We start from the raw sequence: 26,896 nt of genomic DNA on the forward strand, positions 1-26,896 counted from the left end.
TTTAAAAAGTCTGGGATCTTCAAGACTTAACGACGAAGTCTTGGTTCCTGAACTCCTCGATTTGTAGAATCCTTTTGATTCTTCGATATCGAATTTTAGCATTAAATCCAAAAATGTTTTATCTGCGAGACTTCGAATCTCTTGGATCCTTCGGTGCGGTAGGTGGTTGTGTGGGTTTTGTTTGGTGCAATGTTCAGGTGTCAGTGTCCTTGAGAAGTCTAATGTATTTACTGATTACGGCCGGTGACGTTCTCTTGTGTAAATCCCAATATTATCAACACACACAAGTCTTAGAGAAATAAAGATAATTGCGTAAAGAACAATGGAAAATATAAATATTGTAAGACTAAGATAATTTGCTTAAAGAGCGATTCAAATTTTGGTTTTCAATTGTGAATTATTTTTTTTTTTTTTTTTTTTTTGAGAAACTAAACGTTCAGATAAATCTTTAACTCTCAAGCGAGTAACAGTCGTTCGAATCCACTTTTGAAGAAATTCTTTGAGCGTGCGGATAACGTGGAAGAGACGTCACAAGTATAGGCAGTGAGTCGAAACGATCGAGTGTGTCCGATCATGTGTGAACACATCCACACGCACGATCACCATTCACCTTCTCTTTTATAGTCTCCACAAGCACAGATATTCCACAAGCGTCACAGAATTATATACTCACGTTCTTGATGCCGCCATGGAAATACGAAGAATATGCCGTGGAGTGAAAATAGCGCGCCTCTCCGCGTCCAGAGACTCCTGAGTATTTCAGGATTCCTGGATCCTAGACTTCTAAAATATATGCATTCTCGTATTCGCGAATCATATACGCTAAAGCTCGTGGAATCGCTCGATTCATCGGATCTTCCTGGGAACTTTTCGGTTCCCGGATGCTCTCGGGATCCTCCGAAATAAACTCACGTTTCAGCGATATCGGCGGCAAGCATGGAGAGAAAAATACTTAACCGAACATTACCGATGTTATTGTAAAATTATCTGGGACGGAGCTCGTCGCCTTCAATAATCCGTGCTAGAAGACGTAGTAACTACATATGCTTGTGTTAAGTTCTTATCGTCATCGGCGTATTGGTGTAGAAAGAAGTTACATGCCGTTTCATACACAGAGTGATCAAAAAATCGCGACAAATATACAATAACGACGTTTAAGAGATAGAATTTATTATGCTATGCAAATAACTTTTCGTACTAATTATATTATAATTACGTTATTTTATATTATGCGAATAATGTTTGTAAATACTAATTCTTTCAATATTAATAATTTTTAGATATTATACTTTGTATTATACTTCATCCAGAGTTGTGCGACTTTTTGTTCGGTAATGCAATTGTCGCGAAATATTAACGACAATTGAAACAATAATCCGTTAAATAATAAAACGAAATAAAACGAATAATAAATCAAAAAACTCATTTTTTTCGCGAGCCAAAAAAATTGGCAAATATTTTAAAACATCATCTGCGTAGATCCATGCGATTAGAGAAGCGTCAGTTCTTCACCAGGATGCATTTAAATTAACTACGAGTATCGACATTATGTGATGCGTACTCCTGTGCTTCCTGCGCTTCGACATGATCTGGATATTTAATTAAGACGTTGCGGTGTCATCAAATACCAGATCACCCCCCAAAGGTACGCCGCGTATCGATTATCGGTTTACCTGCAAACAAAGCATCCAATAATCCGCACTGCGCACGAAATCTGCAGAATAATCACGTCACAGAATGGGATTAACGTGCGTATCACTCAAAGTCTTGGAAATTACTGTGAGATACCAGCTCCTTTTTATTTTGTACATACAATATATGTATATATATATATATATATATATATTACATCTTTCAATAACCATAGTCTCATAAAATGTTTACATTTCTTAAAAACCTCTCATCGATATCTTCTTACCTTTATAATTGGCCATTAGTACAGCTAAATCGTATGTCCTAAAGCTGAATCGCGTCGCGAACGATTAACCGTAACAATCTTTGAAAAGCAAGAGAGAGATTTTACGGCTTCTTAAATAAAGATATTTCATCAAAACTCTTGCTCTTCAAACGTCAAACAAACGACACCGTCACGCTCCTCCCACTAAGGAATGATGCGAATCCTTTTCTTTCATGGAAAAGGACTCGGAATGAAAGATTACATAATCGCCTAATCGAGGGGGATTAGAAGGTACAAATAGTGAAAAAGTGACGTTAGATTATTTTTTGGTACTTATGCACTACGTAATGTGCGTAACACGCTTCCTTTGGCAGTTACTTTTGGCATTTTGAAGAACACGTATTTTGAGTTGCATTGTCGAGATACGTTTCTATGGGACTTCGAAGCTGTGGATCTGTGGATCTATGTGCGTCCAATTTATTCGCGCATCTGCAGAATCTTGCAATGTATTGATCCATAAATGTACAGTATTTAATAAAATAAATGCACTCAGTAATGTTTTTTGTCGGCTTAAGATTTGAATGACTGTTGTATCTCCTTACAGATTCTGGACATTAAGGGGATCCTAAAGTCGTCTGTATAACCGACTAAATCACATAATTTTTGTATAACAAATACTTTTTTTTTCTCTTTCACAGATTCGAAAATTCTTTTCCAGAATTAAAGTATACGCATTAATACGTGTTTGTGAGGTGGAGTTTATTAGGCCGAGAACGATCAAAAATTTCGAAATTGATTTTTTACCACTTCTTAATGTAACATGGCGTCTCAAAGCTGTCAAGTTGTGACAACATTTGCTTGATACGAAAGTTTTGCAATTTGTACTTACGAAATAGTAATCCACAAACACGTAGTTTGCACGAACAAATAACGTTCTTAAAATTAGATTTAGACGCTTTATCGCGACGAATTTGTTATATGAAAATTGATACAAACGTGCGACTACGTGTATCATAGGTTGCATGAGATATTAATGTGGTAGTAAAGACATGTCGATGCGCTGAAAACAACAATCTCTGGTGACTTCGTCAGAGTTCGAGCTTCGCTTTAGGATCCCCTTAAAGCATCTTAATATCGAGTGCATTCTCTTTTTAATTGCTCTGCAGAAACTATTTTCGTTGAAGAAAAATTGTAATTAATGTTCGATAAAACATCATCGCCTGTATACACTAAACGTGGTAATTACCTCTGTATATTAGCTCTTTACATATTAATTTGTCGATACATACACAGAGAGTTGCGTATCAATTGCAAATTTATCTATAATTGTGCAAATAAAATTTGCCTCGTAATTAATTAATACTGAAAACACTTATTCTTAATTAAGTCTAATGGAAATATTTCCGCAACTAGTTTTATTTCTCAAAAACCAGTTAAATATTAATTTAACAACATTTATAGATAAATACTCGGTCTTCGTCTTCATTCGTTCGTCTTTTATTTATACGAAGATTAATTTCACGATTACGAAAGGGATTTACAATTTCAATGCCACTATTTGTTCATAATACTTTTTTCTTCGCCCCGTCCTTGTTATTCGAGGACACTACATTCCCCAAGTTAATTCACGCTTGTGAGTCCGAGGAGGCTCAAAAGCGCGAGATCGCAAACACAGTCGGCGCAGATCCGAAGCAAGAGTTCGAGTTCATCAGGCACCTACGAGTGTCCACGATTATCAAAGAAAGGGAAGGAGAGAGGAAAGAGGAGAAAAGAAGGAGACGGCAAAACGGAAAGAGGTGAAGACTAATATTTACACGATGGAATTACACGGTTCTCGCAATTACTCGAGACGCCTGGCGTGGCCTTTAAGTAGTACTAAACGCAACATTGACTATATCGAACGCTCGTAAGAAAAGGAACGGTACAAGATTTCTGAGTGTTGCATCGCAAACGCTCTTCAAACGTTTCTTCGAGAGTTCCTGAATCGCATCCTCGAATATGTGGACCAGCTAGCTTCTTAGATCTTCCGACGCTAAAATCCATTCCAGGATCTCGAACAGACTCGTCGCGTCAATCAGCCCTTTGATTTTCGTCCCCCTCATCCCTCCACAAACTCTGAGATTCCATTGTACACTTCCGCTTTTTAATAAACATTAGTTTGCGCTAATGGAGCTTATCTAATGGAATAACGAGTCCGGGGACAAGTTCGGGGAGAGCTCGCGAGATTGCTTCGTACGACGAGATCGAGGAAGTCACGCCAGAGGATGAAGAGGAGGAAGACGTTCGCGGGGATCCACAGTTCTCTAGATCCGCAGCTTAAAGTACGCGGCACGCTCAAAGTATCGCGACGCGTGTGTGCGATACTATTGCACGTGCGCGTGCGCGTGCTTCATACGCGTGTGCGTGAGCAGAGTGTCGCTGCGCGTGTACACCGCTGGGCAGAGCGGACAGGCGTACTTCCCGGGGAAATGCACGTAATAGTGATTGCGCACGTTCGTCACGACCTTACCGCACAACGAGCACCGCCTCCTCTCGTCGCTGTTACTCTGTCTCTCAAATATCTGTGATATCCGCCAATTTTTCAGCTCTGCAACAACAGAAACCACAGCGTCAGCAAAGCACCTCGAATTAGCCCGACCTCCGGTCGCGTGTCATCGCTCTATTTATGTTTTTTGTTTTTCGCGCGTCTTTCTGTTTTTCTAATCTATTATTTGTATCTATGTTTTTCTAATCTCTCTGTCTCTATTGTTTTTTATCTCTCGCAAAATTTCCACCCTTGATGCCGAGATTGAACTCTCACAGTCTGCCAGATTATTATTATGCCCTTCGCTTATCCGTCTCCCCTGGCGTGTGCGTGTGCGTATGTAAGGATACGTGACAACTTTTGAGAAAAATTCAATTGCGTGACCGACTAACATAGTAGACCCAAACTGCGGTTTGTGGCGAGGGATGCAAGATCAAAGGGACGCTGGAATCGAAAACGAAGACACCAGCATGTCGGAAATTCCAAATATTCGGAAAATTTGAAAATAGAGAGGACTCAAACATGCTAAATAAGCTCTCTCTCTCTCTCTCTCTCTCTCTCTCTCTCTCTCTCTCTCTCTCTCTCTTCCTCTTTTTCTCTTAGAAACCAACGAACCTTAGCGCACATTTAATTCTAAGATAAAAAATATCCTCCTTCAAAGAGATTTAAAAAAAAAAAGAACAATCTCTTTGTTAAACATTGTCACCGTACTGAAAAAATTTATTAAATCTTAATACATATTTCTTTGAACAGCACTAAGTAAACAGTTGCTTAACAATAAACAAATATTTACTCAATAAAAAACAATAGTTAAATCAAATTAAGGTTTTTGTACCAAATATTTATATACTTAAAATTATATTTATTTGTAAATATATGTTTAAAATAAATACAATTAATTAGTTTCATCAAAGTAATGCTTTTTGTACCAAATATTTATATATGTTTATATTTAGTAAATATTTATCTACTTATAATTATTCAAACAAATATTTATTAAATTTTAGTTTTTTTCAGTGCACGGCGCTGTTTGCGAAAGATAATAAGAAATCGTCTAAACTAGGTCTCTGCAGGACTTGGAGAACGAAGTAACACGAAGTAAACAATCACGATTCCCTGTCCCAGATTTGAATCCGTACGACTTTCCCGCAACTATCTGGAGGAGCATTTCCTCGTCGAGAACGCGTTTCGCATAGAAAAGCGTACACATTCCCGAGTATTCGTATCGACACGAATCCTAGAATACGTCAGGTCGAGGGAGCGATTTCGGACACCGTAAAAATCTGCAAACAATCTCTCGCAAAAGCAAGACAGCGTCGAGAAGCATATGCTCGATATGTATCGCGAAACGCATCGCAATACAACAAAGCTCGTGCAAACATCGAACATAGCGAAATCAAAATCCTGATAAGACCGCGCACACGTGACTCGAAAGTCTAAGTGATCCGACACCTGTTTGCGCCACTTTCTTTCGATATTTCACCGCAACGATTTGACCATGTCCGACTGCCAAATTAAACGTCCTCTCTGAGGATTCGAAGGCACAAATGGATTAGGAATCCATTGGTCTGTTTTCTGTTCCTGCACTGAATTGTTCTAGAACTCTTTTTCTCACTTTAAACAAATATCAAACGTATATCTATCTCACTTTAAGTTCTAAAAGTGTACACTAGGTTAGCCACAGAAAACAGACCTCTTGAGTCTTCAAACTCAACCAACCGCCAAAGGTCAGAGGAAATTAAAATTTAAACAACTATAATTTTGTCGATATGTAAATTAATAAAATTTTATTATGTTTTAATTTATAAATCGTGTTGATCTAATCAAAATTTTATTCGAACCAAATTTTGATTAGAACAACACATTTCTTTGATTAAAACATAACAAAATTTTGATAATTCACATATCAATCACATAAATTATAGCTGTTAGTATAAAACAGCTTCTCTCAGTGCAAGATCGTTCTGGGGAAGATAATTTCGATAGGTACACTTTGGGACTTACAATTTGAGCTATGCAACTACATCATGTATTCGGCCCTCCAAAATTCGTCTGAAATATATCTTCACTTTCTCACTATCTCCGCTAGGTGATCACAGCTATAAAATATCTTGGAATAGAAAGTTATTATTACATATCGTACGATGAAAACAGACCGATCGCAGAACGACGAGAATATTCGTTACGGTAACGTACGCTAACGTTGCCGCTACCGCTGCATTATTTCGCGCTAATAATAGTATTATCGCGCGAGTTGATCGTCGAAATAATTCAACGCGGTTTAAACGATAAGGTGCCGTCGTGGTCCTCCCGGTGTTGAACTGAACGTGATCCCTCAGACGCTCCGTCACAGTCGTTACAGACTACGATTGAGCAGCTGTCGTGACCGAGGCGAACACACGGGGATCAGATTATCCCATGAAACACGAAAATATACGATCCCTGAAATATACGATCGCTTAATATCTAATAACGTTTGACACTAATAAATGTCACTAGTTCATCGTGAATCGAAGTTACGACTTTCCCAAGGTGTTCGACGATGCGCCGTCTCGTGCACATTTACGATATTCTTTCTCGATTCTGCAGAAATGTAAAAATAGGCATCTCGATTGTGAGGGAAAATTGAAAATTTTAGGGAAAATAGGCGAGAGCGCAGATATCGTCGGCGAATACCATGCGAACGTCGAAAAGGGAGAAAAATGATCTGGAAGAAAAAAGAAAGGTAGACGGCTCGGTTAACACACAATTATGTTTAATCAAAAAATTAGTATGAAATACATTAAATGCACATGTGATTAATTCTCCATTTTTTTTGTTTATCATCATCATTATCATCATCATTATCATCATCCGTATTATCTACACTAGAATTAAAGATGTATATAATAATGCAATTGTAAACATAAGAGACTTTATGTTAGAATAATCATAAGGATAAGAATATAATTGTAATAACAATAAGAGAAGTAGTAATAGTAAGAATAATTTCTCGTGATAAAACCGGTTGACGCCTTAACTATTTCATCGATCGGCATGGTTAGAAGTTCCTCTGCAAATTTTTTTTCTTTTTCTCCTTTTCTTTGCTAAATACATCTATTGTACGTTTCGAGCCAAACGATCGTTTATATGTGTAATAGAAAGATATCAACTCTCAAGCAACCTGCCGTTTCACGAAATCGACGATCGCCGTGGTCGCCGTCGTTTCTGGTCCAGAAAGGTACAAAGGATAATAACGACGACGACGACGACGATCGTACGGACGCGATCGAACTTAATTCGCAAAAACGCGAACGTATTCAAGTCCAGGCGGGTCTTGCTCCCTTTTTGTCCGAATGTGTTTTTAATCGCGCGATCGCATTCATTATTCGTAGTGTCCCCGTAAGTAACTGCACTGTCGGAAAAAAAAGCTTTCGAACCTTTCGGTAAACGAATAAAAAAACGGTGAAAGGAAAGAAAAACCGGAAACAAGGAGTCGAAATCAAAGTTCAATAAAAAAAAAAAAAAAAAAAAAAAGAAAGGTAAAAGGAAAAGGTGGAAGGGGAGAGGCGCAGAATAATAGGAAGAAAAGGTACAAACGACACACACACGTTGATGAAAGGTTTGCAATCACATTGATTACGAATTACTTCGATCAAATCGGCTTCGATCGATCGCCGAATTTTTTTTTTCTTATTTTTTTAAATTAAAGTTCGCCAAGAACGAACTTACGGACGTTTGAGCTTTCGGTATAATGTTTGAGCGCGACGGGACGGTGATGCAAATTTTTCTTCGACGTGTGTCGAAAGAGGAGCGAGACGTTTTGAGGAAAAAAGGAAGGACATTGATCGCGATTTAATTCGTATCTTTTTCTCGCACGCACGCACGCACGCACGCATTCTTTCTCTCTCCTGATCTGTCTATCCTTCTTTCGCTTCCTCTTTTACACTTTCTCTCTCTCTCTCTCTCTCTCTCTTTCTCTCTCGTACGCGCTCGCACGTTATCATACAACGCGGAAAATGCAACGGATAACGATTTTCTTCCTCTCGCCGTTCGTTCATAAATGTCGAATCTAATTTTAGAGGCTCGTTTTCTATATTTACACGCGCCGTGTAAAATCACAACTTTCAGTCTGACAGTCGCGCCGATTCACATTTTATTTTATTTTAAATTTTTTGTTTTTTTTTTTAATGATGAGTAGAACACGCTCAGTATTCTCGCGGGAAACACTGATTCCCTATATTGTTACGATTTACAATTATTATATTTTATTCATCCCCCGAGAAAAATAACAAAATGTATATATATATTTATATATATATATGAAGATAGATATATATACATATATCATGTGTGTGTATATACATATATATCCATAGTTAATCCGTAATTTGTATATATTATTATATAAAGAGATATTAATAATAGTACTTTTTTTTTTATTTAGTTTAATAATGTACAAAGGGAGGCAAGGGGCTGTCGCGCGGTGGTGAAAAAAACAACAAAACGCCTAAACGCGCCCCTTATCAGCTAAGCCTAATCCCTAGGTAACGCCTATTTAACTACACTCATAATGTTCACTTGCACAGCCATAGTTTCTTTCATCGCTTTTCTCGCTCACTCAATCCTCAATCGTTTAGAACGTCTCCTCGATCGCCCGGTTCCACACGATTCCGGGGGTTCGTTCACTTTTTCGTCGACTTTGCTGCCGGCTGAGACAACATCCGGCTGCGCGACACGTTCAAACTCGCATTATCCAAATTATTCCAAATAGAACTCTGAATCGTGAGGTGCAAGTGTGTAGGAAAGAAAGATCCAAAGATATAATAATCGAAAAGGAATTAAAACTTTCGAGAATCCGCCCGAGTTAAATTTCTTTAAGTACTCGATAATGCTGTACTACCTGATCCCTTCTTCTTCGATTAACTCACTCCAAACGTATTCAAATGTTACCGCGTTCGCATAATCGACGCCGTCGAGTCATCGAATTCCGCGGCGCGAAATTCGATCCCGCCCGGAATCGGATGAACTGACCGGGCACAACGAGGATTTCAGAAAATTCAGAAGAAACGTTATTCCATTCGTTCGTTCGCCTTTACCCGCTCTATTCGTTCCCGCCTGTACCTGGAAAAGTATCTGGAGAACGCAACTGGTCCGCCGCGCGACAGCGCCCCCTGCCCCCTGCAATCTTTTACTATCGCAATATTGCACGATTTTTTTCTTTTTCATTAAATTCATTTCAATTTCAATAAGGTGTTAGCACCAATCTATTATATCACAATGTTCCACTCCACACCACGCAGTTGTAAATATATAAATACCTATATATAGTAATAATAGTAATAGTGGTAGCAGTAGTAATAGTAATAATAGTGGTAGTAGCAGTAGTCATAGTAATAATAGTAGTAGTAGTAGTAGTAATAGCGGTAGTAATAGTAGTACATCATAGTAATTTCCATTTATAATTAATAAAAGTTTTCGATATAACAGCCAGGCGACCCGCGGCCGAGTTAAAACGACGGCGCGCAGGCCGATTCAATGTTTTGTGAAATTGTGTGCCGAGTATTTCTCTCTTTTTCACTCGAATCCTCTCTTCTCTCTCTCTCTCTCTCTCCACCCTGCTCCTATCTCTTTCGCGTGTCGATGTGTTTTATCTGTCCCCGCAGATGAATATGTAATCGGACGTGTACGTTGGTTTACGCGAGTTTTTACAAGTGTTGGGCGCCCTGAGAGACATATAAATCACAAAAGCAACGTCTACGAGGGATTTTAAGACGTAAAACTTGAGTTTTAAGCATTAAACTGTAAGAAATTGACAATCACAGTTGAATGTGAGGAGAATAATCGACTAGGACTAGTCAATCTTTTACGGCTTAAGGCTTCAAGTTTTACGCTTTAAACTCTCATCGTGGACGCAGTTTAACGGACGAGAGATTTTTCCTTCCCACTTACGGTCGATCGTACTTCCTTAAGCTACGATTTATTCTACGGATTAATTGCAACGAGTTTCGCACATCTAGAGGGTTGATGAAAAATCTTCGAATTCTTTACACATTGCATTTACGAAACATGTACATACAGAGAACTTGACACCTGGATGGCTGAACGTTAAGTATTACCATCTAATAATTTCCTGCATTAGATTTCTTAAGTCCTTAAGATTACGTTCTTCGGATGAGAAATATTGCCAAGAAAACGCTCTCAGTGCCAGTGATATATATATACGTCACTACGAGGGCACCCTGTATACAAGTTCCACTTTCATGATTTCGTCCGCTCCGATGCTCCGCCTCGCAGAAAAACGAAAAGCGAGAAGTTTCGGGCGCGTACGGTACAGTTCGCAGATAAAAAAGGAATTCTGCGAATGGGCGTAGAAAAGTCTCGGGATTTAGAAAAAGTAGACCTTTATAGAAAATATCCGTCTTGTTCGTTTTCTCGCGCGTCACGCCACTCCTAGAAAAATAAACTTTCCGCCAAAGGTTATTGCCTCGCGCTTCCATAACCGCCGTTATCGTCACGGAAGGCTTTTCCCAGGGAACCCTCTTTTCGAGAATCACATGTCGATACTGTACTGCGGCGAAGCGGGAAGCTGCGAGATTTCCGACGACGGATATACGAAACGAAATACGACGTCTCGTCGCGTCGAATAACAGCGACGACAAGTATTCCGGCAGACAGTTATTTATTAATGGAGATTATATCGGGATCTTCCCGAAAGCACTCTTGAATTTTACGATACTCGCCTCTTTAGATGCACGGACGGTACAAATGATCATTCCAAAGACGTAGAGCATGGACTACGCAGTCTGTGTGTATAATTAGTCGATAAAAATCAGGAAAAATAGGATGGCCAATTTCTGTCGCTTTCTATTCAACGATGTATGTTGTTAGAAAGAGAGGAGAGATTGGCTATCTTCATGTTCCCTCTCTCTCTCTCTCTCTCATTTTTGTTGATCACATTATTCTCTAAAACTTTGGAGAGTAAAGGCTCACTCTGAAGATTAAAAATGGAGTCACTCTTTTTTTAAAACTGGTTCAATTTTCACTCTTTAGAGTGAGATTTTACTGTAAAGAATTTAGAGTAGATATACTATTTTAGATAAGGATGGTCCATTCTCTATGCTTTGAATAATTCAGAGGGCGAAGATCGTACAAATATCTCCTACTTCTGGAAACAAATGACCAAAATAAAACATCGAAATATACTTTGGCTTAACGCGACCGAACGGAATTACAATCCATCTCGAAATGTCGAGAATTTCTTTTTCTTCGTTTACGTTATTCATTCGTAACAAGTTCTGGATTTTTTTTCGTCGTGACGATGTTGATTTATTTGACTCGTAATACTTGGACGAAAGATTTGACGGGTCGTTTATATTGGATCGCGTGCTTCGAAGTTAGCTTTTCATCGGGAGATTCGTTTTATTTCGTTTGAAACATCGACGCTCTGATCGGCACTTCTGCAGTTGCTATTGTTGCCACGCTCGCGGCTGCAGTTTCCCGTTGATTTTCGCACGTATCGCTATACTTGGCAGCGAATTACACTTTTTGCCATGTCGCTTTTTAATTTTCTAATGGCCCTTTGAAACGATGCCGTCGCGTTTGCCAACGAAAAACCAAGAAGAATCTCGCGAAGAGCGACGCGCCGAACATTTGAAAAGATTTCCCCTTCGCGTTACTTTTTCTCTTTGAAAGCTTCACTCGGCGTTTTACATTTCGAAGACTGCATCTAATTTGAAGGAACTTTGATTCGTTGACACTTCAAACTCCGAACGATTCGCACGGAGAAAAATGATTTAGTAATTTTTATTTTACAAGACTAGTAAAAATATTATATCTGGCTATTTTTGCCAAAGTTATGACAAACTTTACTTGCTTGAAAATAAAAATGCCGGAGGTAAAGTGTATATTACAGTCATAGTGAATCCATTCAAGTGATTTAGTTAAAGTAAATTATGCAATTCTTAAAACTTTATATACTTGTATTTTTTATCGTGCAGTAAAATAAATTTGTTTACACTCTATTTCTTATAATGAAATCTTACTGCAAGAAAGTAAAAATACAATCACCCTTGAAAAAAAGTGAAAATGTTTCACTTCTTGAAAAAGAATGACAATTTTCACTCTTTTTAGAGTAAATTTTCACCTCAAATGGAATCTCACTTTTTTGGAGTGAATTTCATTCTAAAAAGAGTGAAGATCACCACTTTTTTCAAGAAGTGAAAAATTTTCACTTTTTTTATACTAGTTGTATTTTCTCTTGGAGTGAGATTTCATTAAAAAAAATTTCGAGCATTAAGACAAAAAATACTCGTTGATAAAATAAATTTTGTTATAATGAGATATATGAGATCTATAATTCATAGATTTATTTTAGGGAATATAAAAAAATCTGACATTGTACAACGATCGTTCGTTTACCAGAAAGCTTTAAAAAATAAATTTTACTTAAGTAGGCACCTTTCCTTGCGTGGACCTGCCAATTTCATAAAATTCACTAGAATTCTGTAGCGCATGTTACTTTACATTTTTCTCCTCGCGCGTCGCAATGCGGCTGAATTAGTGTATTACGCGAAAAGTTCGTACACGACGATTCCCTCGAATCCACATCTAAATTTCTCCGGTTGGTTTTTTACAAATATGTTCCGGGCCCATCGCGAATATCTCACATATTCAAATTTTACGTGACAAAATGCAAAGTCGCGAAAGAGGATTCGTACAACGCGGCTGGAAAACACGAAGGGAAGAGTCAAATCATAAAGTAAATCGCGCGTCGGCGTGATGGACGCCGAATATAAAGCGCCGTGAATAAATTAGTTCGCGTTGGGAATAGCGTGATAATGCAACATACAGGGAAAAGGGGGAGGAAATCGCGACGGTGGTAAGGAAAAATGGCGACGTAAAAATCTCCCTCTTTTCGCACGCACATAGACGACGCGGGTGGCGGAAAGTTCATTCGTCTGGTTTTCGACGTGCGGAGAACAAACCACGTCTTCAACATCGACGACAACTTCATTCGCGCTCGTTTTTCCGATTTCGCAAACGTATTCGCGTCCTCAACGGATAAACTTGCACCAGTATTTTCCGAATCGGATTTTCCTTCCGCTCTCTCGCGTAATTCGCGATATATTATAACAGATTTGAAAGATATGGAACAAAAGTAAATCAACAAATGATCATCAATACAGTTATTCAGCTTGAAAAAATTTAAGAAAACATATTCAAAATATATTCGAGACCGATAAAATAAATAAAATTTATTAAAACTAAAAAATGAATATACTATTTGTTAATATTTATAATTTCTTTTAATAATCGATAGTTTATATCTGAGAAAAATAGTTGAAAATAGACGAACCAGAAAATTTTGGTTCGTCCATTTTCGATTAGAATTCCAATTAATTCAATCAAACATTTTTCTCAGTGTGACACACTTTACAATATAATTTTCACACGATTTTTCCTGAAAGGAAATGACCGCCATACTGAAAGAAAAGATTGAATACGGCATAACATTTTTAATTGATTCACTGAGACAAATGATCTGGTTGGATTAAATAATTCTGGTGGAAAATGAACAAATCAGAATTTTCTGATTAAATCTGCTAGAATTCTAGTTGAGATAACTAGAATTCTGATTGATATAATTATTCTGGCAAAAATAAGAATTCTAGTAAATTTTACCAGAAATATTGTATCAATCAGAATTCCAATTACCTCAACTAGAATTCTAATAAATTTCTAATTCATTCATTTTCAACCAGAATTTTTTTTCAGTGTTGCAGCCAATAAAAAATACTATGCCATATTTCACTACTCAATTCGCTGCAGCAGCCAATCTTTTTTCTCAGTGCAGTTGATTTTAAAAAAGAAAAATCCTGATAGGAATAATACAAATTATTATTAGAACAAATAATGTAAATCTCTGTAATGGAAATTTCGGGAAAATCCAATCTGAAAACTTTCGAAAGACACTGGTTTCACATGGTTTCACGATGCTCTCGAATAGAACCGCGTTCCGCTGCCCACTTGACTTGGCCATCGCATTTATCCCCAGCTTTATCCACAAATGTTCGAAATACGTGGCGTGCCAAACATCGTGCTCTGCATGTATGCACGCAATCGGCGAGCACTTCTGATCGTCGAACGATCGATACAGGCGCGAAAACTCGCGTCAGATTTCCGCGCTGAAATTTGTGATGTTACGGTAGCCGCAAGACTCGAAGATCAATCAAATCCGGAAGATCCGCAGCGAATTCTCGGGATTCAATATTTACGACAAGTTAATCGGCATTCACGACTCCAATAGACATTTTTTTCAATTACATTATAAAAAATTATTTTAAAAACAAATATTTTTCATATCCTTACATAATCTTATTCCTTGGATTTTCCAAAAATAAACAAATCGTTCAACTACGTTAACTTTAAAAATACATTAATTTAAAGAATTTAAAGTACATTGAACTCGCGAATGTCAGTTAAGAAAATTCGGAGCGAATACCGATTAGAATTAATATGAAATTTGAAAACTTTGGTATCCGAGAGAAATGATAGATCTAAAGGTTAAAAAGCGTCGCGAAAAACTTAAAACGCCGAGCTTTCCGTCTCGGAAGTTCGAAGTTTAAAGAATTATCGAGAAAGAGGGGGAGTAACCTTCAAAGTTCGAAGATTTGTGATCTCCTCGGATTTTAATTAACTTCCGCGGGAATGACTGCGTCAGAATCTTTATCAGAGAATCATTTTTCATTTCGTGAAAATATCGCTCCCGTTCGACGTCATGCAACGTTACAACGACCTTATTGTACGCGTGACATCTATGTATGTGCACGTGTAAATCGCCCACAAACGCGACGGCTGTCGGATGCTTTGTACGGCCGTGGTCATTTGACAGTTTATATATAGACAATTCCGGAAACTGACTGGCGTAAAATGCCGACGAACGTAATGCCCGTATCACACTATGATTGGAGATACATCTGCGTTTACGCAGCCCGCGCCGCACGATGCTTTGTTTTCCTACTGGATTGCGTTTAGTAAATTATTAGAACTGCACATAAAACGCAGAATTTCTAGTAATTTATCAAAACACAAACAATCCAGCAGAAAAACAAACATCGTGTTGCCGGAGGCTTTATGCCCGTTTCTACCAAGTAGTTTAATTTTAATCTTAGTTTACTAACTCTTCATCCTTTTTTAAGAATTGAAAAAGGATGAGAAGTAAGTTGAACCGAGATTAAAGTTAATATGCATTGATAAAAACGGGCATTAAACAATCAGAAAGGAACTGCTGGTTAACAGCTTCTTTCTGATTGGTCAAGAGACGCAGACGCAAATCGCTAGTGTGATACGAGCATAAATGCAACACGAGCGGAAAGTCACGCATCTACGAACGCTGTTGAATAATAATCGTACAACTGTATAAATACATCGGTACTGTTTATGTAAATATTGCGCGATGGAAAATCGAGTGTTGATTTCTAACATTATTGAATTAATTAACGCGCGCTTTACAGATACATATTCGCAGGTTGTCAACTGACCTCGCGACAAAATGACAGAGTAGAATGTGATTCGTTACGCGTTAATTATTTTATCCGTAATAAAAGGTCAGATTTATCATCAAAAAATCATCGCAGAGAATCGCGACGCGGTACAATTTAAAGAGACATCGAAATAGAAATATCGCAATTAAACTGCACGTTCAGAGAACAAAAATGTAACAATTACGTAGTAATTTAATTACGTCATGCGGGTGAGCTCTCGCGATGTTGGCGTACATTAAAGAAAAAAAAAAAAAAAATTAAAAAATGAAATACCGACGCTGCAGAGTAATTCTCGCGCGCAGACAGGAGACAAAAACACAAGTTTCTTAAAGAAGTGGTGGCTCTCCTCTCGAACGCCGGGTGGCTAACGACAAATGCATTCTAATGGCGGCGGGCCGAAGTTGACTCTCGCAATATTAGGATGAAAGATGAAAAGCAAACTCCACCGTCAAACTTTGTCGCGGTCAACCAATTAAGTACAACCGCGTCCCGACTGCAGGCTGGGCTATAATTTCGCGCGCACGATGGAACATCGATCCCCAGACCGCGCGCCACCCTCGCACTCTCTTCCTCTTCATCCTCGCCCTTCCGTTTCATCTTTTTGGAGAACACCCGCAATGCACCGTGCAGGGCGGAATACATCGCGAGGAGAGCACGAGCGAGTCACGTCCGCGGGCAGAAATCTGCGCCAGGCTGCGCCGTCCGTAACCATCGCTTATCCGAGTTTGACGTATCGAGAGCACCGTGGAAACATGCGGAAAAATATCACGCTGATATGTTTTGGCGCAGAGATTCTCGAACAGCGCCTTGCAAGACGTTCAGCAGACGCCCCTTCGAGCTTAAAGCCTTAAACACAACAAAAAAGCACGGACAATATAGGAATAGGAAATAAGACTTCAATCTATCGAAAATCGTGCGTTTTAGTATATACAATTTCTGATAGATCGAAATCTCTTATTCCCTGTTTATCTGTGTGTCTTTCATAAGACGCGTTCAGCAAAACGCAACTGTTGCGCAACGGTTTATTGATGAATTGCAACATGTTGAGTGTTCTGTTGAACGCTGTTACATAGATAGATGCGTTAACTTTTCGTGTGCTTCAAAAGTGTCTACACATTTTACATTTTTATGTACATTGTGCTTCAAAATGATACAGTAGAATAGAAACAGCCGTTTTGACCAACACGTTTCATTTGAGATTCAGCGTACTTTTAGTTGCTGGAAATCATGGCGATTGCTGAATAAACATGTTGAGACATTGAGTGCGTTTAGGACCGTTCAGTAGACAATCATAAAACGATTACAAAGCTGTTGAGTTCTGCTGAATTCATTGTGTTTAAGGCTTTAAGAACGTTACCGTTGAACAGCAAATCGTTGACGAATCCATTTCGATGTTCTTAATCCCTGAGTGAAAGTCCACAGAAGTTAATATTTTTATGGATAACAGTTCTCGCTATTTTTACTGGAAACCGCTTAACATTTAAAACATAATCAACCAAAAATCGACGTCTTTAATTTTAACGATTAATTTTAACCGTATAATTATTTTAATAAATGGTTATATGGCGTCTTTGAGTACCCCTGTTTTCGCACGGAGGACGGAATTGTTGAGAAAATCGCTCGCATTGCTCGTAAAAGTTGTTCTCTTATTCTCCTCCAGACTCCGTTTCTTTCGCGGTTCGATTTTCTCTGACGTTCCCTCGCTTTCTCTCTCGCTCTCTGCGCAGCAGAGACGACTCATCTCGTTATTATTAACTCTTCTGGACGCAGAAATTGCAATCAACTCCTAAATTATCATACGACAAGAACATCGTATTGATTTTTTAATCACAGAATAAATTCATGTCGTTTATAAAATTCTAATTCATTAAATAATGCGATATGTATTTCACGTAGATTTCAAAAGACATCTAAAAACACAAATATTGATATAAAAAAAAACGCTTGATAAATATCTGTCGAATATCCATATATTAATCGGAGTTGGAGGATCAACTTTGTGGCAATAATAGGCGCGACGAACGTTAGGCGATCGTAATTAATAGACGTTCTAAACCAACGCGTTGCGCGAAGATAGCGAAGGGAACGAAGACTTTGAAAAAAAGCAAGGCAAAGAGAGAAAGAAGAGAAGTTGATCGGAGTGTGATTTCTCAGCCAAGGAGGTAGGCCTGCAGGTGCACCTTAACACGATTCAACCCGTCCCTATCAATAAATAAACCTTGCGTGTGTCGCGTATTGCAATATAATGTTGCGCTGTGTATATATAAACAGTGAATAACATATATATAAAATCATAAAACGATAAAACAAAATAAAATAAATTATCCAATATATTAATATATATACTTAATAATCTGCAATAATATATTAATATTCTGGTTATATATTATTAAATTATAGGTATATGCGTGTTCGGTAGCCTTAACTATGCAAAGTGCCCCTTTTTTGCAAAAAGAGAGAAGATCGACGGTAATATCATTTCATCACAATATTGCGGTTTGGCTCTTTGAATAGCTATGGGTTTCTGCGTTTCCATGTATGTACGTGTTTCTCTTTCATGTGTATGTTATGTATGCGTGTGTGTTTTTCTAGCGACCCCCGTAAAATAGGCGTAATTAGTTTTCTGCATCTATACGCCAAGTAACTTTTTAATCTACTTTCTAGATTCAATATGAAAAAGTGTGCCAGCCGAAAAATCTGAGATTGCCAAAGGGGGAGGGGGGGTCGCTTTTATCATTGACGTTTAAACGCAGAAAGTGTTGAAAGTTTTCGATCTGACCCACGATTTTGGCATTTTCGGATTTGGTTTGCCAGCTCCGCAGATTAGCAATCGATTTAGATCTTGTCCGCGAAGCGGGGAAGACCTTCAAATTATATTTGGCGAACTGTCTGAGACATTGGACGCTATGGGGGTCGCTACGCTTTCGATAAGGAAAGTTTTTTCTGTCCCTGTTGTGTGTCCCGCGCCTATCCTGCGAGGCGCCTCCTATTTTTTTTTTTTTTTACTCGTGTGCATGTGTAATAATATGTAAAGACGTCGCTCTCAAAATAATTAGGAGATCATTTCTTTGAACGATTCCGCAGAACGTTGAATCTAGGTGTCGTTAAAATGATTGAAATACATTTACGACTCAACGTGAAGACCAATCTTGGACACTTGACAATATCAGACAGTCATTAGACGACAGCGTTGGAAAAAAATGGTTCCCTAATTACTTTTGAGCGACGTACATTTATCCGCGTTCCTTGTAAAACCATGGTTATAATATGTATGTATATATATATATACGTTACACGTAAATTTCATGATGTATGAAGAAAAAAAATAAAAACAAACAAAGAAGAAAAAAGAACAAACAGATTGCACCTCAACCAATTAAATATCAATGTGCAATGACGATACGAGTATCGTGACCATCCCTTGAATAAAATTAATCTTTAACGTAACTATATCTCCAACCAATGATGTAGAAATGTAGATTATTAGTGTGTGGTAGGTTATATAAAGTATAAAATATAGTACTCTATAAATCATCCAATACAAGTAAAACCTTATTTGTTGCCTACGCACTTAAGTCCCGAATCGTGGAATGTCTCCGTGATTTCCACTATTTACCTCGCGATCGCGCATTATAACAGCGCGGCGTGCGGCTTAACCGTTAATATTATAAACTTTAGGTGTTAATTAACAAGTAACGTGCGTTTTATAGTCAAAGTTCATATTAGGACTGCAAAGCGCGCTAACATAACGTTATTATCAAAATTTTACGAACGTATGTATAAAGGACAGAGATTTCGTTGTCGCTCGATTTGCTGTTTGCGTGTTCACTCGTACGGCGTTGCGTGTGAGGGTGTATACGCGTGTCTTTGCGTGTCTTTGCGTGTCTTCGCGGATGCGTGTGTCCCTTTCGCGTGTGCCGACCCTTCTCACCCTTCGCGAGAAGGCTGCGCCCCCGTGTAGCCGCGTGTGAAAGGCCAGGGTGTAAACAGTCCGTGTGTGCGTGTGTGCGTATGTGTGTGTATATACTTGCGTGTAACTCGCGTGCGTAGGTGCGCACGCATATGTTTAATATTGCTACCGGTTCCCAAAGACTGGTAATACATTACGATTACAATCTAATATGAAGTCCAACTATAAACTCTTCAACAACTATACGATTCACCCTGCGTATCGAATGAATTACTCCCACCGACTCAGAGCTTTATAATTAATAGATATCATTATAATTAATTGATTCATTAATATTCTTTCCGGCTGCCGTCTCGCCGTCCCGATCGGTCGGCAGCAGCATCTACGGGAGGAAATTGGCACCACGTTTGCTCCCATTTTATATATTATATATATTTATATATGTATTTATATATTATGTAATTAAATCCGCGCGCGCACGCGCACACACACCAATCGCGCGAACGGTATACATCGTTTTAATCGCGCGGACACTCGCTAAAAATTATCGGCGATCGATGCAGCGCTTGTTTTTCTCATCACGAGAAAAAGGAAAAGAGAAAAGATAAAGCTGCCCGGTCTTTGGACATCGTCGCGACGCGGACGCGGCCGTGCACGAGGTTGACGCACGCGAGCGCTCACGATGTATTGGATTGGATCATCGATCGGCAACGCGATCGGAAACGCGAGCGTAAACACGACGGCTCCGCGCGAAAAGCAGATAGGTATCTTCTCTTTCGCGCCAGTTGGCAAAAAAAGCGACCTGCGCTAAGCAATACGGCTCGTCTCGGATCGACCGATCGGTTGACGGTGCCGCGATCGGAAACGACACTCGGGTTACTATATCTCGACTTCCTCGTAATACGAGACTCGGAAAGATTGAAAGTGGAATCCAAGAATTCGAGATGTTAAACAATTCGAGGCGAAAAATAAGGGGGCAATTTTGCACGACTCTCTTTCATTTCGATTTAGAGACCAGGTAATAAAATCTAGCCACGAGATGACAAACATTTGATTGCCCTGTCATTTTTGTCAATTTCAGCAAATGAGAGAATTAGAGTCCCTATAATATCGGTCTGGCCACGCAACACAAAATGGTCGTATATGTGTGAATCTGGTGATGAATGTGTGTGTGTACAATGTAAATGTGGAACGTGTGTTCTTTGAATGTGCGCTATTTTGAGAGGGTTTAGAATCGACCAATGAAAACAATCATGTTGAGTGGCTGGACTTTATTTTCTAGGGATACTATTGAGAATGAATAAGATAGTATAAGTTGATGAAAATGAGATATACCATGTATAAAAAGAGACAGTGTATACATATCCTTCTTTCTCACTATTGTTTTGACAAAATTGTGGCCAGATTCTGTTGTAGAATTTCTAGTTCGATCTAGAGATTCTCTAAAAGACTACCTACATAAAAAGTAATATTGTAATAAGTTGTAAGCCCCATAAGAAATCAACCAATTACAGTCAAATGTGAGGAAAATAATCGAATATGATTGGTCAATTTCTTACAGTTTAGAACTTACTACATAATATTACTCCCATTGTAGACGATAAAAGTTTAGATATGATGGGATTTCATCAAAATTATGCAGAAGATATTCATTCTTTCTTTTCTCTCTCTCTCTCTCTCTCTCTCTCTCTCTCTCTCTCTCTCTCTCTCTCTCTCTCTCTCTCTCTCTCTCTCTCTCTCTCTCTCTCTCTCTCTCTCTCTCTCTCTCTCTCTCTCTCTCTCTCTCTCTCTCTCTCTCTCTCTCTCTCTCTCTCTCTCTCTCTCTCTCTCTCTCTCTCATTGACAAAACATGGTGGACAATCGAAAACTGGCTACCCAGACTCTTATTAAGGGGTCTCTAATTCGATTTTTCAAAAAGTCGGAGGAACAGCAACGCGTTGTCGTCCCATCGCCATTGTCACCGTCGCACGTTAACGAGCATTCTTCGTCCGGCGAGACAAATCGAATTGGATTTCATGATCACGATGAAACCTCCGACCATCGCGACGCGGAGCGTCAGCCTCGAGATCGCGGCCACGTTTTTTTTTCGCGCTCACGTACTTCCGCTCCTCGTGGAAGGGAAAAAAAAAGAAAAAAAAAACTTAGCCCTCACAGCGCTTCGACGTTAGCTACAAACAAGCCCACTCCCAAAAAAAAAAAAGGTCACCGCACACTAAACTGTACACGTCGCTGTATATTAATCTTTCCTGTTCCATATTTTTTTTACTATTTTTGCGATTTTCATTTGTTAAAAAAGACCCCTACAGGAGAAGTTCTCGATATCCCTTAAGCGTAGAACCTACAAAAGATTTGGTGTTCGAGAAAGAAGAAAAGCCGAGAGAGATCGGCCCTTTTCCCCCCAATGGCCGTAACTTCAGGGCCGCATTTTCGCCGTACGCGGAATACCCCCCTGTGGCTGCGGCCACCCGCGCTCTCAGTATATATTCCATTATTTATATATATATATATATAATTTTTGGGGCGCGCGCGTATGTTATATATATATTATATTTCAATATATATGTATATGCATATTTAAATATATATTTAACATATATTAAATATATATTAAATATATATATATATATCTTTTATCTTGTTTTTTTTTTGTCTCTTCCGGCGTCTTTAGGATAGCGTGTTCATAGTATCGTTGCTCGCTGAGAGCGCCAACGAGCCCGTCATGAAATCATTAAGATCGATCTTTCTCGCTTCGGGATGTTTGAATTTAAAGTGCGTGCGCAGGTTGTCGCTACGTGTGTACGTGGCACGACAGAGAGGACACTCAAACCTGCCGGGGAAGTGGACGTGGTAGTGGTTCCTGATGTGCGTCACGACCTTGCCGCACAGCTTGCACCTGTGAAGGTTGCAGCCGCCTGGCACCCGGTCAAAGGTCAGCCGCATGTGCCAGGCTTTTGAACCTGCAACATCAACACAAGACAAGTCACTTTCAACTGTTGGCTTCCCGACACGACGCGGCGAGTCGCCCGGTCGCCGGCGACTCGTTTCTCTCTCTTTCTTTTTTTTTCCGTTCTTATTTTATCTGATTTTTTTTTTCGTCATGTTATTTTGTGATTACGTTATTGTTACTTCTATGCCGTTTCCGTGCTGCTTTCGCTTTGTGGTACTTTACGTGGATACTTTTTTTTTTTCTTGTTTGGCTCTACAGCGTCTTTTTCGAGGGTCGTCGGATCCTTGGATACTCGGGTAGGGCATTCGACTCCGTGGAAGTCTCTCGGATTCCAGGATCAAGTCGAATCCTCGAATCCACGGACCAGAACTGCGGACGGATCCCCCGGTTTTGGGTCTTTGAATCTTTGGATTCTCGAATTCTTGGAAATTCTGAGATCTCTAGATCACCGAGTCCTACGATCTTGAGACATTCGATCTTCGGAATCTTGAACCTATAGATACTCGGCTTCTCGAATCCTTGGATTCTAAGATCCCCGAGGTCTTGAGTTCCCTGGGGTCGTCGGACATTTAACTCCTCGCAGATGCAAATAAGATCCCTCTGTATCCTTGGATCCTCCGATCCTGATCTCACTCTCGTTAATTTCGCGCGTTCGTCGTCCCCGAGTACTTTTAAGTCGCCTGCTTCCCTAAGTCTCTAAATTTCTTTCCTTTATTTTTTTTTAAAGTTTCCCTTCCTCTAACAAATGTACCGTGTATGTATATTATGTATATGTGTTAAATCCTTATATACATATATATATATATATATATATATATATATATATATATATATATAAGCGCGCATCAATCGAATTGGTAGAGACAGACAGAACGCGAAAGAAACATTGCAGCAAATATATAAATAATAGAAAAAAAGAAATTTTGATTTTTCCTCTTATCACGTTTATCATGAAAGAAATACCGGCACAATTTAAAAATATCGCTTTTCCTAATCGGATAAACTGATTCGTAAAAATTGACGTATAAAAGAGTGGAAAAAGAGAGCATTATGTATATTAGCCTATTAGGAAAGCAGCTTATATATTACTCTTGAAATAAATGTCTCGCGCAATGTCGTTACGATTTCACGATTAACCGTGAAAATCGAGATCTTTGATAAAAAATCGATCATCCGTTACCGCGGCGTTCGCTTTGAGACGTCGCTGCTCTTTACACGTGGATTGCAAGACGTTGTATCGTTTTAATAAATTTAAATAAATTGAGCCGCGCGCGTGAGTTCATATAATAATAATTTCGTAGCTCGAGAGACCGTCTCTCTCTTTTTCTCTTTTTCTCTTTCTTTCTCTCTCACGCGCTTAATAATTCTGTATTTTAAAAACATGGAATTTCGCTTTGTGAGAGGCACGAGCTCTTACAGGCCATTTTCGCGAATATCTGATATAAAAAAAAGCGCGACCATAACGAAGGAATAAATATTAAATCAAGCGACGCTACGGGCCAGTAAACTAAACGAGCAACGCCGGCACTCTCGTGTATTTAACATAAATTTTGCACTGCCTTCGTAAAATGATAAAAATGATTTACATATCTAGAAAATGATGAAAATTTTTTCGAATTTATCATTAACGTTAAAACATTGCAGCAACCGAGAAGTTGGCGACACAAAAGTTGAAAAACGCGATGTAGATTTTTGATTTCTATTCTCTTTTTTCCAAATTTTTTCGCTCTCTATTCCGCTGCTTCTGAATTCCTAAGATTATTTTACGCGCACTGAAAAAAAGATTGGCTGCTGCAGCAAATTAGGTGATAAAATATGGCATAGTATTTTTAATTGGCTGCAAAAGCCAATTTTTGGTTGCGTTAGTCTATCAGCAATGCATAGGATTCCGATAGGCTGACGCAATCAAAAATTGACTGCTGCAACCACACACAATTAAAAATACTATGCCATTAAATGCCATTTTACCATCTAATTTACTGCAGCAGCCAATCTTTTTTTTTCAGTGCAACAGTTATGTAATGTTGACTAATGGAAACGTAGCTAATTTTCAGATATACAATTATCATTTAATACGAAGAAAGTGCAAAATAGCTCTTAGGAATGTGCACCAAATAACGAACGAGCTGCGTCGAAGATTATACACCGCACGTCTTCGAAGCGCAAACAACTTGCCTCTTAACGCGATTGAAATACGAGATACTCGAGGCAGACGACGAGAACGTGCGATTAAAGCGTCAGACACGTAAGTTCTCGTTAAACATCGATCAAACTTCAAACCAGTGCGATTAATCAGAGAAAAAGCGTAAAATGGGTGTACAAATTTTGTGCGTAGCCAAAGCGAGCTGATCATAAAGGCTTTTCTCGTTCTTCCGATATCACGTTAATCCCTCGAGTGCTTGATTTTGATAAACGTGTTACGAACAAACGATATTTCTGTATATATAATAATATAAGGTATACTATTGCCGCGTATCATGGCGGCAGATAATAGAATAATCAATCAAATTTTTGCCCCAAAACTAGCACGAGGAATATAAAAAAATTATTTGAAAATATGTTTGCGTTTCTAATCAATTTAAATACCAAACTGGTATCTGAATTTTTTAGTTAAAAGTCACAAACTTCTTCTCTGTTAAATGGCCTTCAAGAACTTGAAGAGGATACTTTCCAGGAATTTCTTGAGTAACAAAATGTATATAGTTACGAATTCGTTAGAAACTTTTAAAAATTTAATGTCCGCATCATTCGGTGATTCTTCCGATGTGAATCAGAGGTCACAGAAAATGATTAAAACATCTTTTGACGTAATGTATATCACTGGTAGCTATCATATTGCTTTTCGCAATTTGGAGCAAATTTTTAATTGATAAAAGAGCATCATGTTAGACGATTGTAGTATTAAATTCATAATGTCAAATTATATCCAATTTGAATTATCTTTAATCATTTCCATTTAGATCGTAACTGCTCTCATTCAAATGTGTCGTTAATTTAATTAAAATAATCAAGTTAAACAATTTAGCTCAAGAAGATGTATTAAATTTGACTTAAATTTAATTTATTATTTATTAATTTACTAATTATAAGTGCATATTCTCTAAATTCTTTCAAGTAGAATCTCACTCTAAAGAGTAAAAATTGAACTAGAAAAAGATACTTAACTTTCAATCTTTAAGAATGATATTTCACTCTTCCGAGAGATTCTAAAAGTTTTAGAGAATACATTAATTTGAACATTATTTTCTTTAAAAACTAATCACAGAGAAATGAATTGCTTTACATTTTGACACACAGAAGTTAAAAAAATAACAAAATGTTATTCAACTTAAGGGACTATTATTGCTTTTTTGATATCTAACAGTGAACATCCATGGAAATGGTATACCTTATATTTTTATACAGATACGTTCTCGCAGATAAAAAAAAAATGAAAAGATCATCATCGACCTAGATCATCATCGTTACTAGACTAACTTTCGTTTCACGTGCGGCGTTTCTCCAACAAGATACGTTCAGACAAGTTATAATTTCAGCGAGACATTTTGGCCCAAGAAATTAGGCGGTGCACCGCGTAGCCGACATTACGCCGGACGGCCTAATTAATTAATGAAATGATACATATACGTAAGACGACCGAAACAATTATACTCCCATATCCTAATGCACGAGCGAAATGAGGTCGTTGTATTATTCAAGGACATCAAATGGTTCTGTCTGTCTCGAGGCACGAGTGCCTGGCACCAAAATCTCAAACAGAAGAGATAGACTCGAAACGTGATAGAGTATTTTGCGAGCAGTGTGGTGCTCGTATATATCGCGAGTATGCGCGCTGCATCGTGCATAAACCCAATAATGTCGTGAAATCCCTCTGTCGCAGAGACGCATAGAACACCTCAGAATGTCAAATCCCTCTTTTCAAGCTTGTAGTCCTTCGTAAACCTCAGAAGAGAGAGAAGATCTCTCTCCATTGTAATCTCTATTAAAACGAGCAATCTGTATGCATATATTCTGCTTAATAGAAGTGAATGTTAACAAAAAATAAATCTTTCGAGATTGCTGGGTTTATACGTGGATTGAAAAAAAATATCTA

At 38.4% G+C, this 26,896-nt stretch overlaps 1 protein-coding gene across 3 annotated transcripts in view; it reads right to left on the reverse strand.

The window, feature by feature from the left end:
* Positions 1-26,896, reverse strand: part of LOC105145208 (uncharacterized) — a 75,608-nt gene that overhangs the window by 10,155 nt on the left and 38,557 nt on the right. Inside the window, exon 6 of one of the 3 annotated variants that reach the window (XM_087412193.1) lies at positions 150-4,484. The exons of 1 other annotated variant lie outside the window; for it this stretch is intronic. In XM_087412193.1, coding sequence (XP_087268319.1) covers positions 4,261-4,484 — 224 coding nt within the window. In that variant the 3' untranslated portion in view covers positions 150-4,260. Of the gene's footprint in view, positions 1-149; positions 4,485-7,159; positions 22,814-26,896 lie in introns of those variants that run through there. One more of the 3 variants, XM_087412191.1, reaches the window with a different exon arrangement.

The sequence above is a fragment of the Acromyrmex echinatior genome, chromosome 12 (genome assembly GCF_024713525.1).
Source record: "Acromyrmex echinatior isolate Ae372 chromosome 12, ASM2471352v2, whole genome shotgun sequence".
NCBI lineage: Eukaryota > Metazoa > Arthropoda > Insecta > Hymenoptera > Formicidae > Acromyrmex > Acromyrmex echinatior.